Source organism: Mya arenaria, chromosome 6 (assembly GCF_026914265.1).
Source record: "Mya arenaria isolate MELC-2E11 chromosome 6, ASM2691426v1".
Classification (NCBI taxonomy): domain Eukaryota; kingdom Metazoa; phylum Mollusca; class Bivalvia; order Myida; family Myidae; genus Mya; species Mya arenaria.
Genome location: NC_069127.1, coordinates 31615291 through 31631617, shown reverse-complemented (window position 1 = coordinate 31631617; position 16327 = coordinate 31615291). Strand labels below are relative to the sequence as shown.

The 16327-nt window shown below is 36.0% G+C and overlaps 1 protein-coding gene across 1 annotated transcript; it reads left to right on the top strand.

Moving 5' to 3' along the window:
• Window positions 1-8414: 8414 nt before the first annotated feature.
• On the top strand, window positions 8415-9083 carry LOC128237709 (probable G-protein coupled receptor Mth-like 10; the record flags this gene model as incomplete). The annotated part of the gene is made up of 1 exon (XM_052953291.1): window positions 8415-9083. A coding segment is annotated over one exon (669 nt), but the record flags the coding sequence as incomplete, so codon positions are not given.
• Window positions 9084-16327: the final 7244 nt, after the last annotated feature.

Genomic DNA, 16327 nt, shown 5'->3' with positions numbered 1-16327 from the left:
GGTATTTTATGAATGTAAGAACATACAGAGTAGACGAACGTTCAAACTTGGTGATAAACTTCTAAATAAGCAAAGGACTATACTCATTTGGGAATTAAATGTGACGCGCATCTAAATACTTCGGATATTATTCGTGACGCATGTACCAAACTGAAGGGAACATTCATCAGCATTTGTAATAGTGGTTTACATCCTGAAACTCTTAACCCGCTGACGTTAAAGACAATATATACATCTATTGTCATACCGAAGACTTTATATGGGTGTGAATTATGGTCATTCATATCGCCATCGGACTTACTGAAACTAGAAAGAGCGCACCGATTTTGCATTAAATATATGCAATCACTCCATAAGAGCAGCAATACAGACTGGTCATTCTGTGCTTTAGCTATTCCACCCATTGAAACATATTTGGATTTGCGAAAACTTCAATTTTTCGGGCAATTATGTCGGCTCCGAAATACATATATCGCTAAACAGGTGTTCAACATACGACTGTGACATCCGTCACAATATACGTGGAAAGCAATCATTGATACTTACGTCAAAAATCCAATTCTCGTAAGTCAGTATAGAAGACTAGATCGGTCCAGTTTCAGTCCATTCGTTTGCACTGTACTAAGGGAGAAGACTGGAGCAACCTTATGGGAAGTGTCAAGAAATAGTCCTAGATTATCTCCCCTGTGTTGCACAATACTTCGCACAATGTGTCAACTCGTTTCGAACAACTTTACGAGTCGTTGCGTCAAATGTGATATGCTGACAGATAATATGGTTGTTCACAGAATTTGCTTTTGTCTCAAGTTGCAAAATTGTAGACTGAAAATGTGGGATTATTTAATGCTCAACTTTATGAACTTCAATAACTTGCGCACGATGAGCCCATTGATACAATCTGTTCATATTCTATCTCAGGCAGGAACAGTGGATAGTACAATGTCAATGAGTGATTTGTACCTTGCTAAAATCATATGTAGCTTGTGTCAATAACTTGTTGAATTAAGTTGATCCAGAATTAGGTATATTGTAAAATCACACTTTGCTTTCCTAGTTATTTCGTTTTTCGTACAAGCTTTGCATTTATGTGTGTAATTATACCTAGGAATAGAGGGCTGCTCTAAATCTAAATATTTCTTACCAATGCTTAATTTTGTTATCTTTCGAGAGTACTTGATATTTTATTCTGTTTGTCTACTTGTGTACATAATATGCATGTTTGGTTTACTCGTATTGTTTGAATATTATTGTGTTAAATGTAATTCATAATATGTGTCATTATTTGTATATATATCAATGTTTTGCTCTTCATTTCATGGAGGAATAAAAAGTATCTTTCTATCTAGCTATCTCTGATACAGACTTATTTGTTTGAAAAAACGATAATTTATCATTTATGTCGACATGACTAAATGTTTGATACTTTTTATATAAATGCATTATGGTTGAAGATGTTTTAATGTGAAAAACAGGGGAAAAACATGTATCAAATAGTTAAATCATGTGTAAAATTATTGTCATCATATTCAGATCATTTTCGTTATGTTACAAGGAGGCTTACGGCAAGGGGAAGTTATACCCCCTTTATGTTTCTCTATTCGTAGAATATATTGAGTAATATTTGCAAAGTGATATTAACTTAGGAATTCACATAATTATATGGTATTGTTTTGATATTATAATTATTTGCTGATGACATGGCCATTATAGGTAAATCCAATGAAATTCAGACCCATTTGGAATGCTTTAACAAATTACTGCAACACTTGTTGATTAAAGTTAATAGGTTGTCCGGTAAGCGCAGTGGTTACCGCACTCGCTTCCCGGTCTGAGCACATGTTAGTTGTCCTCTGGGTACTACGGTTTTCCCCACAACACAAGGCCACACTCTCGCGTAACATCGGTATTTAAATATTTACATTTATTTCCATTAAATAATAGAACTGAGCTTATTAAACTATGTCTGTTTGATTAAGATTCACTTAAACTATAAGATCCACAATAATTAATGCTAGAACTTAATATAATAATTTTGCTCATATTCTGATTTAGATGGTTTATATAAATTATAATAGTTAATTGTTGTGGAGTATTAACTTGTTTTGTATTATATACTATAGTGTTTGTAATATAATGCAAACACGTTGACATCGATCAATATAAACATATTTGTTGATGACGATGTACACTGTGTCGAATAAAACTGCCTGTCATATATCCACTCTGCATTTCAATATAACTGAGTGACTACATTTAGTAAACATTCACAATAAGCGTAACCATAGAATTGGCTCACATACGTGACATCAATATATAGTGCAAATACTTAGCTTGTAAAATCCATTAGGGGAAAGGCCTTCGAGATTGGAAGAATGTGCACGTGTGAGCGGTTGCACGTGTGAGCGGTTGCACGTGTGAGCGGTTGCACGTGTGAGCGGTTGCATGTGTGTTTGTGGGTGTTTGTGTGTAGGCGTGCGTGTGTGTAGGCGGGGTTAGGGCTAATAAATAAATATAAAAAAAGAATAGTTATTATGCTATTACTGCCTTAATGTATGTGTATTGTTTAGTACTCTATGTAAAATAATAAATGAGAAAAAAACATGTAGTGTAGCAAAATTGATTAAATGCATTAGTTCATATCGTTTATGTCTATACCTTTATCGTTTCAAGTTCTCATGTAATTTAACAATTAAGTTTAATGTCAATAACAATTTTAATTTCCGACTAGAATCCAACTTTCAACGGCTTTCATGCAGGGATATTTTAATGAATATAGTCCATGGGCGAAGAATGTTTCAAGTTTCAAGTTTTATTTATATCATGAGATGATGACATTGAAACAAGTTCGAAACGGTTAAAACAAAACAGTGAAACAAATATCAGTAACTACATTATATAAAACACAGTGAACAGAGTGTGTGCAGCATTTAAGTTGAGATGAAATTGAAAATTATATTCACAACAAAATACAATAATATCAGTATATGTGAATGTGAAAATAAGCAAAAAATGTTTTTATAATAAGACTAATAAAGTCAGCTTAAGAGTCATTATGATAATGGAGAATGAGTCAACAAAATTATTGAGATTAATGGAAGTTAGACATAACGTAGGGGGTAATGATATCTAAATCGCTATCCTACAGTCAGAAATAGACAGGAGTTAAAAATATTCGAATCGCCATGGTGTCTATTTTTAGTTGATATGCAACACTGGATTTTTGTTGAGATGTTCAAAATAAAAGCCATTTATCATTAACGAAAACAGTCACAGACTCTGAATAAAACAGTGGTACGGTTACTTTTATGCAACAAAATACTCACGAAGAGTTTGGTTATTTTGTCAGTATAAAAGCCAGGTCAGTTATGCACCAGTCAATTGTAACCACGGCCCCCAGGTCCGTGGGTATACCGGGGATAGCCGGGGAAATGGGCCGTGTTTTTACCTTTCAAGTGGCCCCGCAGTGACTGGTGAATGCGGTGGTTTTGTCTTCGCGCAAAATATAGCCAGGAATGGGCCTTACCTAGGGGGTGCGGGGGCATTTGGTGGGAATTTTACCATCAGTTCGTACCGCAGGGCAGGGATTTTACCCGGGGTTGGCTGCACCGAAAGTCAAAGTCCCCGCTATTCCCCGGACCTGGGGGCCCGTGGTTACAATTGACTGGTGCATTACAATTCATTAAGAATACATTCCCTAAATTAAATCAATCTAAGATGTCTGTTATTAAACTCTTAATAATTAAGGAAATTATATCAAAACGGTTGGAATTGAATATTCGTTTTTTCTTTATATATACATATCTTCATAGTATTGTTGAATTTTATTTGCATACTTCATGAAATATTTATATGTTTATTGACAATGTACTATGCACACGTCGTAATAAATATTTTTGTCTTTTTTTCTACAGTAAAACAATGCAAGGCGTTTGGTATTTGGTAGAGTTTTATATTTCACTCAGACTGCATAATTATCATGACCATAGAAAATAAGCCAACGTGTCAGATTGTTTACATCAGGAATTTTCTAAAATGGCAAAGTAATTAGCTCGTGACTGATTATTTCCCAGTAATGGCGTTGTTTTTCATGCTTGGTGTTTTATTAATTCCCAGTCATAAACTTTTGGTATTTGCTTTCTACAACTAGTAAATCATAGAGGCATATAGAGGCTGTAGGAGAAAATATTGAATGTCGTTTTTGTATTTATTGAGTATGTAATTTGCCGCAGAAATAAACGTCAATCCACTGACGATTCCGAACGGTGCGCACATGACTGTATCATTATTTTTTCTCCTTTGACAATTAAGTATTAATAAAACTATTTTGAAATATCTACCTAAAACATTAAATTGAATCTTCCTTGTCACAAAATATGACAAAATGAACATAAAACAACACGGACAAAATGGCATAAACCATATAATACATTCGTAATATCAAGTTTTGCTCTTCTTTGAGACGAGATACAAACGTCCTTTATGTGATTAGTTAAATTTTGACAGCAGAATCATATTCAGATATTCAAAATCGGGTTTGAACACAATTGCTGTATATCGTAACAATTCAAATTATGGTCCATAAGATTACTTTAAGGATAATTATAAATGAATACCGCACATGGACAATAATGGAAATGAGGTGTTTAACCAACCTTTACTACGTTAAATCATAATTATGATAATCAGAACATACACCTAGACACACGTAGGATACTGATACGGCCTTTGGTTAATGTCCATTGTAATATTTTACCCATATTGACCATAGGCACGACAGCATCCTTGACATTATTCTGACTAAGTACACTGATAATATCAACATTCCAGGTTAATGTTTGTAAACAATTGTCTGAATTATTGGTTTAGTATTGTTGTTGTTTACACTACTTACAAAAACTGTCTATACACGTCAGAAGAAAATGTGCCAGACACTCGGGATTTAATTTATTTGCCAAAACACTTATTGGTTTGTAAACACCCATTAAGATTGTTTCCTCCCAAATGCAGAGCAACAACCGCAAATTAAGAAATATGCATGACGTAAGCATTTGTTAAATTCTCAAACTCAAGAGTGTAGTTATTCCGGAGCCGAAAACCATATCATCAAGTTCATTCGCTGTTATTTTCAAATTTATTTGTTAGAAATAGTTTTAAGTTCAATAAAATTACATGAAATATATAAGTCAATAAAACCAATAAACAGGTATCGATTGCAATGGTGATAATCAAGTAAGTCTTTCAGGCACAATCTTGAGAACGTTTTTGTCTGAGACATCAGTATATCTACTCGGTTCACTTAATATCATTTAGCATGAGATTCGGATTTCGATGCAGAGTTGACTGTGTGTCTGCGGTGGACTGGCAATGATCAAATGTGCTAGAGAATACCCGGTTTTGATCGTTCACCAGTCGGCTCACCTTACTCTTTCATGGGAAACTGACGTCGATGAACAGACCATGTAGTGTGTTGAATATTATATTTGTAATAGGAGGTGTCTACGTGGCTCGTAAACCTCATGTAGTTAATCATAAATTGATAAGTTTCTTGTCAGTTCTAGACTCAAGAGAAGCCAGTTGGACTGTCTAGATTGCAAATTACCATGATATGGAAAACTATGCCCCATTGATGTCCGCAAACCCCAGCAAGAGGACCAGACACATCATTGGTTTGTCCAGCACGGTGAACAAGAAGGCAAACGACGACATAGGCAACCTTGACGTCGGACTGAAAAAAACAACACATTCTTCAACAGATTGTCAGTATATGAAAAACTAAATTCAATAATTGAAAAGAACAATGGGACAATTGTGTACAGCACACTCTTAAAAGTTGTCGACCAGAGGCTCCATTTACTCCAATAAAAGAGCTTAGATACTGATATGTGGAAGGAACCTGATTTTCTTGGGCTTTGAGCACCGACTTCAAATCGGAGGCCGACACTAAAATTGACGATGATCCGTCCTAGTCTATTCTCCAAACCAGTAATAACCATACCTTGGTGCCTGTGACCACATAGAACTCTTTATACATGAATATGTCCCAAAACATTTTCGAATAAATTTATGTCGATGAATGTGTGATATGGCTGTGCTGTTTTGTTTGTGATATGTCAGTTTTGTTTTCATCATCGTGAATTGCTTGGCTATAGGGCTTTTCGCTGTACTTTGCATTGTTCATCCGAATATGTCTATAATGTACGGGCATATGTTGTAGTCAGTAGTAGTGTCCATTTTCCTGGATATTCATTATATCATTGCATCTTGTTATTGGAGATTTCCGTTTGGAACCTTACATCGCTGGCGGTTAGATAATGCAACAAACACAATTTTACTGAATGGTTTGACAGTGTAGTGGTAATTAAAATGTAAACGTTAATAGTATGTTTGAATTGACACAGATCATCAACTGTCAAACATAATCTCATCATAGCGCATATACTCCTAGTTCAATAACCGGATTCCTAAAACAAATCGATTACAGAGACTTAATGACACAGTTTACACTGAGCGCTCACTGTTAAAGAAAAACGACAGCACATCTATTTATTGTTCAATAACAGCAAAATATGTTTTCGTCCCATCCAGTCAAGCTCCCTTTAAAGAGCTTAATGTTTAGAATAATAAACTAGTTAGAGAAACACGATAAATGGTCAAATGGGAATGAAATGTATTACCAATCCTGACAAATACGTCAATTGTATTATTATGTTCTGAATATGAATTTTGTAATTTGCAGCGAAAACCACGTGTTTATAAAGCGTCGACACTTCTCTATGCATACAGTGACAATGCTTCTGACTCGGAACTGAATTAAAATGCTTTCGTTTGTGTTAAGGTATACTGCAATGTGTGTGGGAAACGTAGCTTAGAAGTACTGTAATTTTATAATTCATCTTAAAACATTATAAAATAACATTTTTTGTTTGTATATTCTGCTCTGTTGGAGCTACTACTTCTTTGAGAGCTTTTTCATTTCATAAATTCTTAGCAGAAACTATACCTACGCCAGAAAAAACATAATGATGAGTTCAATGCGTTTGGGACTTGGAATGCGAGTACTACTGTGTATAGGATTTGAAATATTCGTGACTACAGCACAGAATACGGTCAAAGGAATCCCGGACAGTTTTACCTCGGCTATATTTAATTCGACGGAATGTGCTCCAAGGAAGACTTGTGCTGGCAACTTGACATTTCCGGACATTAACTGCAACTGTGACCCACTTTGTACGATATTTAATGATTGCTGTGTGGACATCAATTCAACGGATGTCGATGACATATCCAAGTTTGATAAATCTTTCTTTAAATGTAGACAACTTCGAGATTTAAAGGGAGAAAAGGAATACTATTTGGTATCGCACTGTCAAGTCGACTGGGAGAATGACAATATTAGAATGCTTTGTGAACTTGACACAGTAAGTGATGATTTTTTAGTGCAAACACCCGTTACAAAGCTTGAAGGCATTAAAATAACATTCAAAAACCGGTATTGTGCGCTGTGTAATCACCAATATGAATTCTATACATGGCAATTTCCATTTTATTGTACTAAATTATATGGATGTCAGTATGTCTTGCGAATTCCAAACATTAAACATAGATACTGCCCTTTTGAATCTCATTTCTTCTTGCGGAGAACACTCAGACGATCTACTAGCAGAATCTTGCAAAAATGCCCAATACTATATGGTAATACAATACAGCACATCTTCAACTCAGTTGTACAGAAATGAATTTTGTGCCGAGTGCCATGGGGCATCTGTGACAGCACTGTCTTGCAAACTCTTCAAAAGCAAACCAATTGTTATTCATTACTATGACTATAGCGTACTAGTAGATCTGAATCAGGAGAGAATTATGTCGTCATCATATTTTCGAAACGCGAGTGAACCACAGTGTAGCGACAGAGAAGTGTATGACTATAAGTACGATATATGCAGAGAGATTCTATGTCCGCATAATTTGAAACCCAAAAACGGACAATGCGTGCAGAACAGTGCGGGAACACGAGAAGGTAGTTGCACATGGTCTAAACTGTTACCAAGCGAATATGAAATTGATGATAGTCAAATGTTGACGATTGTTGATACACAATTGAGATTGAACAATTCCCAGTATCTCAAGAATGAAAGTAAGATATTTATATGTAAAAAAGAAGCACAACTTTGCACGGGAAATTGTAAGAATGACGATAGATTTACATACGTCAGTGTGGAATTTTCCATTACCATTGTTGGATTACTACTAGTAATCATTTCTTTCGTGTCTCTTCTGTTAACTCTGTTAATATATGGTGCCTTTCAAACACTGCGAAATACCCCTGGAAAAATCGTCATTTTCTTGGCAGTTTCATTAATAATGGGACAGCTTAGCTTCCTGGTTTCAATGTTTGTTGAACATATTCCATACTTTGTAAAATAACAGCCGTTGTAACACACTTTTCCTTTTTGGCTTCGTTTTGCTGGATGAATGTAATGGCCGTTGATGTGTACAGAACCTTCTCAAACTCTTCTCAAATATCGGCGACAAGAAGAAGCAGAAGAGCCATGTTGCTGTACAGCATGTACGGGTGGATGTTGCCAGCGGTTCTTCTAGTGTTGGCGTTGGTTTTTGAGTATGGGTTAAGCTCCAAGAAAATCAGTAACTGGAAGCCGAGCTATGGCACGAAGGTTTGTTGGATAAATACTTATTACGGACTTCTCCTGTTCTTCATCGCCCCTCTGGTAATTTTTAAATCGATTGACGTGGTATTGTTTATTTTCACGGCGGTTAGTATTGTCCGGGCACATAAACATGGGTCTGCGGTGCGGAAGAAGAAACAATTCAGTGCACTTTGGATCAACGTAAAGATATCCCTTGTTATCGGACTACCATGGCTTTTCGCATTTCTTGGAAACGCAGTTCAACATGATGTCACCAAAAAAGTAATGTGGTACATGTTCATTATATTCAATTCTCTTCAGGGACTGTTCATAGGTATTAGCTTTTTATGCCCCGGAAAAGTGTATGGACTCCTGCATCAGAAATACGGAGCGTTTGTTTCATCTACTCATACAATTCCCACTACAAAGTCAACATAATTGATATGTATAGACGAGGGAGGGATGTATTGGAGTGTGTCAGGTCAAATATCGCATGCTAAACATGAAAGTGCAGATTGGAAGTAGTTACGTTCTGGATTCAGAAGACTGATCGTTATATCTTCACCGGAGTTTAATGTGTAATAGTATACACGTGTACGATTACCATTTTACGGAATTCTTTGCTTTATAATTCAGAAGAAATAAAACGATGATGCATCCTACTTTTGAAACGGATATTAGCAGGATGCGATAATTATAAGCATAGTCTGTTAAAACGAATGTTATGGTTTATTAATGTCGTTTTTTACTAATGGCCTATAGTTAATAGATGCATATACACACCTAGGTATTGTTATACACCAAGTAGACTGTTTGTACCTGTTTTGATACATTATCAGGACAATCTCCTGCAATGTTTACACTTAAGAGGTGTTCAATTAAATATCATTGTATGTCAGTGAAGCATAGATTAGACGTGTTTGATGAACACATTTTTCTTAAATATGGTTCTGAAGAGTGGGGATTATAGAAAAGTTTACAATTAGAAAGGCTATTTTTGAATTTTTTAAAGCATTATTATGTGTTAAAACACAATTTCAGAACTATTTTATATGTGAAGGGTTATGTAGAACAACACTGTTAGGTAAACATTCAACAGACGTTATTAGATAGTGATAGAATCTATAAGATATGCTAAAATAACCCATTATAGATTGTGTTGTGATTTAGACGATGGATGGAATCGCGTGTGAATGTATCAATATGTCGGTGATGTGAATAATTTGTGTACGTTTTCTGTTTAATAACGGATATTTCATGCAAATTCGGTAAAAGGAGTGAATTGCATTACCTAAATCCGATAATATCAATGTTGATGTGTATGTGTATAAATTAACGGAATTAAGGGGAATATTGATCGCGTATATCGAGTAAAACTAACACCATTAAATAAAACGCTATTAGAAATATTGCTGTGAGCATATAGTCGTGTGATTTGCTTATGTAGTTTGTTTTGTACCTTGACTTTATTTTTAAATTTGCTTGTCCTCATTATATGTGTACTAGGCATTTTGGCCACCTCTTAAAACCCATGCTATAGAAACATTAGTTCGCTTTTAAAAACAAAACTTAACATCATTTATTACGAATAAATTATGAAACGAACCACTATCATAAGAAAAATGATATGTTTTGTTAACGTAGTATTCTTGATAGCGATATCTTAAACGGAAGTAATATTCTCTTCTTCTGACTATCTAAGCGTACATTTGCGTGTAGACATGTCAAGTAAATCTTATAATGTGCCAGTATTGAATATATGTTACTAATAAATTGTAAGCATTGCTTTTGCCCATGTGATTTGAAACGAGACTGTGCAGAGTAGACAGAGACTAGCAGCCGCTTGAAACACAAGAGTTGGTTAACAAAATGTATATATGCTTCTGTTATATTGAATTGTTTTATGATGGTTTATTTATTATGCCAATTAGTTATAGAAGTAAATCAAGGATTCATTCGTTGTATTTCGATTCCGTTTGTCTCCAATTCATTATAATTTTATTATTAAATCTTCTTTAGAAAATCTTAATTAAATAATTTTCTTGTTACTTAAATTCATTTATTTATATATTTTATGATACTTTTTCAAGTAAACATTTTAATGGTAGTTATGATGAGTTCTAAAGTCAGTGTGTGTATACCACGTGATAAATTTCGTCATAAATGCTACGTCGGAAGGCAATATTTTGCTTCGAATGAAGACTTTTAACAAAGATAACTTCACTATTTCTTCATCATTTTAAATGAAACAAAGCGCAGTCTACGCCGCTTACGCAGCCCCACCTTCGGTCTTTTACCAGAAATTGATTGAGAGTTTAGTTTCTTAAAACACTTCGACAAACCTTTTCACAATACGGCCGTCTGACGGAGCACTGTCAAAACATTATTTTGGAAACAAGTTTGAGGAAACTAATCTCCTTATCAAACTTCAGTAATAAAAAGGCGGGGCTGTTTAAGCGGCATAGACTGCCCTTTGTTTTATTTAAAATGGTGTAGTAAAAGAAAAGTTATCTTTGATTTAAGTCTTTATTTTAAACAAAATGTTGCCTTCCGACGTAGCATATATGACGTAATTAATCACGTGGTATACACACACTGTAAAGTGGTATTTTCAAACAAAGAAATTTGTTTTTAAATTTTATTAAAAATGTTTTATAAAAGATTTTTTTTAAATAAATTTATAAATGTTATTTTTGTATGTGCTGAATGTATATTACTCTCTTCTAACTTTGCTTTGAATTTACTTTGTATAATGGTTGATTATAAATATTCTCTTTATTTCCACCCGAAAGTGATTAAACATATTTAGCAAACAAACGGTCATATATACAGTATGTACAGCAATTATATTACATGTTATAAGGCACAAAGTAATTACACAAGGATGACGATGTTAATGTAATAATTTTGTAAGATAAAGCATATACTTTAGAACTGAGCTTATATTTTCTGAGTTTGTGGCTATTATCATTAATGCGATGTACATTACACTGAATGCTTATTTCTATTATTTTATTTTATTCTAAGAAAAGAATAAAAAAATGAAATAGAAAAAAGAATCAATATCCAAAAACATTTCGTGGCACCTAGTTCAAAAACTTGCCGAAATTAAAATACAAGTAATAGAAGGTGCTCAGGAAAATATGCTTTTATAATAATACCTTTGATTTTACTGCATCCGTTTTAATGTTCAAAAGCCTTAAAACGCACTGAGACATGCAAAATAAAAGGATAACCAAAAATAAATGTTACAATTATATTAGAGCTGTCGTATAAGTTTTAAAGATAGTACTCATGAACAAGCAAGAAACATAGAAAGACGAACATAGTACTATTTTTTATGCGAATAATCAGCAGTGAGAGGTCCTTTGGGAGTGTAAGTCTATTAAGTCTGTTTGCACAATGCATTGTGAAAATATCTACATGTACAGACTGCACGGATACGTGTGTCTGTATGATCACTCGGTGCAACATGTTCATGGCGAATCGCGCTGGTACAGTAGTAGATAAACTCTGCACTATTACATGGGGTCTCGAGTCTGTTCATTAACACTTGTCTCTCATCGGAAAGCCTTGGACACGAAGAAACACGATGGACGTCGACGTCAGCTGACCACGCAAGACATCGAGTACATATCTCGGCCTGGGGATGTCTTGTGTTTGTGAGGAAGCGGATGGTTAATATCGCATGACGTATATCTTCTCGTGATTTCGCAATTGACCATATTAAGGACGGGTAGACGCGAGTATGGAAACTGCTAAAAGTTGAAACTCCGGGTCGCCGGTGACTCTGGATTTCCATATATCGTTATAGAAGCCCGTGATAGCTGTTCTGATTGACCGTTTCCAAGCCAGTTTTGTAGGAAGCTTTGCTGTTCATCTGTAGGTGTGTATGTGCTGTTCTAAACCATCTTTGCTAAGGATTTTGAAGATGTCTGGGATTAAGCCAAGTTGGCTGCTATTACCGCGAGTACAGAATAACTGTAGCCTATAGTCGAACACCTTCTTCACAAGTAGTGATGCATTTAAAGTGCACAGTTTGTGGAAAAACATGAGCTTTCGTAGGTCGATCTGTGATACAATAGAATGCCATCCCACCAGACTGAGAGCCATATCAGTTCTTGTCCTCGTGTTAAGGTTTTGACACATCTTAGCCGCGAGACGAACGTAACGTTCGAGCTTCGTAATGTCAGATTCAGTGAGTGACGACCATAATTCAGAGCCATATAGAACGGTTGGTGTAGAGATTTTTTGCACTAAGCCAGCAAGCATTAGCGGATTGACATCGTAGGCTGAATCTCTGATTGTTAGCAAGGAAAAGAGCGATGATCGTCCTTTTCTTATTCTGGCGTCAACGGCCGTGGCACATTTACAAGATCTATGGATTTATATGCCGGCGTGTGTTGTTGACTCTGATTGGACAAGCGTTGTATGGCCTACGAACAACGAATCGTTTACTGTTTGACTATTTCCGAAGATTAAGTACGAACATTTGCTTTCGTTTAACTGATAACCCCATAAATTCGTGTAAGCAAAAACAACGTTTATTTGGGCTTTTAGCGCAGCTTTGTTCGATGATATCAATGTGAGGTCGTCAGTAAGGGTCGGGTTACCAGTGTTTATGGTTCCAATGTAAGATCCATGGGGAGTAACCTGTAGCTTGTTTAAGAGTTCATCAATGAAGAGGCGATACAGCCATGTTGAAAGTATCCCTCCCTGACGGACGCCTTGGCGGACCGGAAATGGCGTCGACTGTATACCGTTTACTAATACCGTGCCCTTTAAGTCTGTATAACAGTTGATGAGTACACTCATCATTCTACCACGAATTCCATAGTCATGAAGATTAACAAATAGGGCTGGGTGCAATACATTGTCAAAGGCACCGGAAGTGTCTAGTGGTGCTACGTATGACGGTGAGCCGTACTCTAGGTTTGTGAATATAGTTTCCTGAAGAGCAAAGGATGCTGTTATCGATCCAAGTCCTTTTTGATATCCATTCTGTTGTGCATTTGGAAATTGTTTTTTATGTTTAACTGACCATGTTTGAAGGCGTTTATGCACCAGTTTTTCGAAAGCTTTATACATTTATATCACAGGCAGTAATGAGATAGGACGGTAACTTTTACATGCAATTTTTATCTTGTTCTGTTTGTGAATGGGTATGATAATTCCCAATTTGCAATCTTTTGGTATATACGAGGCTTTTATCATCATATTAAATAACACTTTGAGATAATATTGTAGAGTTGATCCGCAATGTATTAAGTGCTCATTCACAATTTTGTCATGACCTGGCGCTTTTCTTCGTTTCAGTTCTTTCAATATGCCATTAACGTCATTACATGTGACGTCACAAGTTAGTACGTCATCCGTCGAGTAGTCATTGGATTTAAGAAACGTTTGTATTTTCTCAGCTAGTTTTGCATGGAAAATAGTATCATAATTAGGAAACTGTTTAGGCGAAAAAAACATCTTTATAATAATCGCTAAAGGCATTTGAAATGTCCTGGGGGTCTCTAAAAGTTTTATTATTCCACTGAATTTCGTTAATAGTTTCTTTTGTCTTATTCTGATTCTGCTTCGAGCGGACAAGTCTCCAAAACAAACGTATATCACAAGTTGCAACACGGTTAAGTTCGTCATAAAAGTAATTGTCACATTGAGACTTTGCCTGTTTTTGAGTGTTAATAAAAACACGTTTTGCCGCTTTATAATTGTCATATAAATGATGTCCACTTTGCCTTATAGACCCATTTTCTACCCAGCGTTTTCTGGCCGTGCGCTGTGCTGAGTGCGCTGATTTTACGTCTTTATTCCAATACGGTTTTGTGTGTGCGTTGAACCGTGCCTGCGGTAACGCTTGAGAAGCGGCACAGATTGCTTTTAATATATGAGAATACAACAATTCAATGGTATCTTCGTCTGCACATAGACGATATGTATTTAAAGTTTTTAGATATGCTTCTAAGATGCTAACATAATTCTCGAAGTTAGCTACAGAACATTTGTTCCATGCGATATAGATATCGGCATCTTAATGTGAGCAGGGGATGTCCAGCTGTGTAAGGAGCAGAAGGTGGTCTGAAACCGTGCAGCAATCGTCATTTAGCACCCTGTTGTTAAGAATAACATCTGACTGCCACGTTCCAATGACGACGTAGTCAAGCGTTGTTCGTTTTGGTCGAAATGTAAAAGAGTCGGTGCTTTTTGTTGGTACGACCATTAAGCTATTATTTTTCATAAATCGTGTCAAAAGATTTGCCCGTTGACTGTTGTCGGAAGTGACGTCGGCAATTAGGTCTCCACAGAACAAGATTACGCCTTCTGAAGAGTACGCATCAAACAAGCCTTGCATATGGTCCAGACATTCGGTGTAATTGTCGATTTCATAGTTTACTGATGGCATGTATACAGCGAATATAAAAACTGTCAAATTATGTTTTGAATATAGTTTTAGGCCACTTATGTTTGAGCAGTTTTGAATTACTATAGGTTTAGTCGAGAAAGATAGAGACTTTTTAAAGAGTATGCTAGTCCCTCCTTTGCCACATTTCGCGTTTGGATCAGGTTCCGGGTTACAGACGGTGATAGCGTCGAAGTTTCCGTGAATAGATCTCAGGAAAAGATTTGAATTTTCGAGTAGTTTGTGTTCAGTTATAACTGCAACGTCTACTGAATATTGGTCTAACATATAGCTCAAGCTTCCCGCAGATGACATAGCTCCTCGTACATTCCATGTGAGTATACTACAAGTTGATTGTGTGTTCATAATTAATAAGAGTAAGAAAATAGCATAGTTAGTCAAATTGATTTTACTTTTGTATGTATTCATCACGTAACTTAATCAATGTTATAGCTTTGATTCTGTTCACGGTCAGCAGTGGTATAGTGTTTTCCCACTCCAGCTCTGAGTACCAGCGCCTACAATATACCTTTCGCGGCCAGAACGTCTTTTCTTCGACTTTCTCCCAATCATTTTTGTAAATAGTTATCTTCGCAGCCAATGATTTTCGCCCGGTTTCTATGATTCGGACACTTTCAAAGTTTATGTTTCTATCTGTAAGAAATTTTATCAGCCCGGCCCGGTTGGACTCTTTCCCTATACCACCAACGTAGTATCTACGAGTACGCCCTGAGCTTAAACTCTGGAAGACCGGCTCTGTGTCGCCGTCGCTTTTCTGAGCTTCACGTTCATTGTTTTGTATTTCTCCCGAGAAAACTGTCTCTCCGGCTTTTTGTTGTTTCACCTGATTGTTTCGTTTCGTAACACTAACTGCGATTTTACTTGTGGGTTCTTGCGGGGGTTGTCGCTTTACAGCATCTGCGTATGAATCCTGTTCGTTAGTTGAAATCAGCTCCGGTTCTTGTGGGTAAGCAATGACCGACGTGGCTGTTGAAAACTGTGCGTCGTTGTTTGCCTGGTTCAATTTTGTTGCTACAAACAGAACGGGTGGTTGATCATGTTGTTTCAGTTTATCTGTTGAGTCTGCTGTTTTGCCTTACGATGATGCAACGTTATCACATTTGCAAGAAACATAGTTTGCATTTTTCTTTAGAGTGTCGACTTCACTCAGTAAATGATTTATTAGATTAAGATGGTAGTTTAATGTTCTGCTTGTAGCACTGACTAGTTCTGCACAATAACCTTTCATTTCGTGCAAGTCGCCGTTCAGTTTATT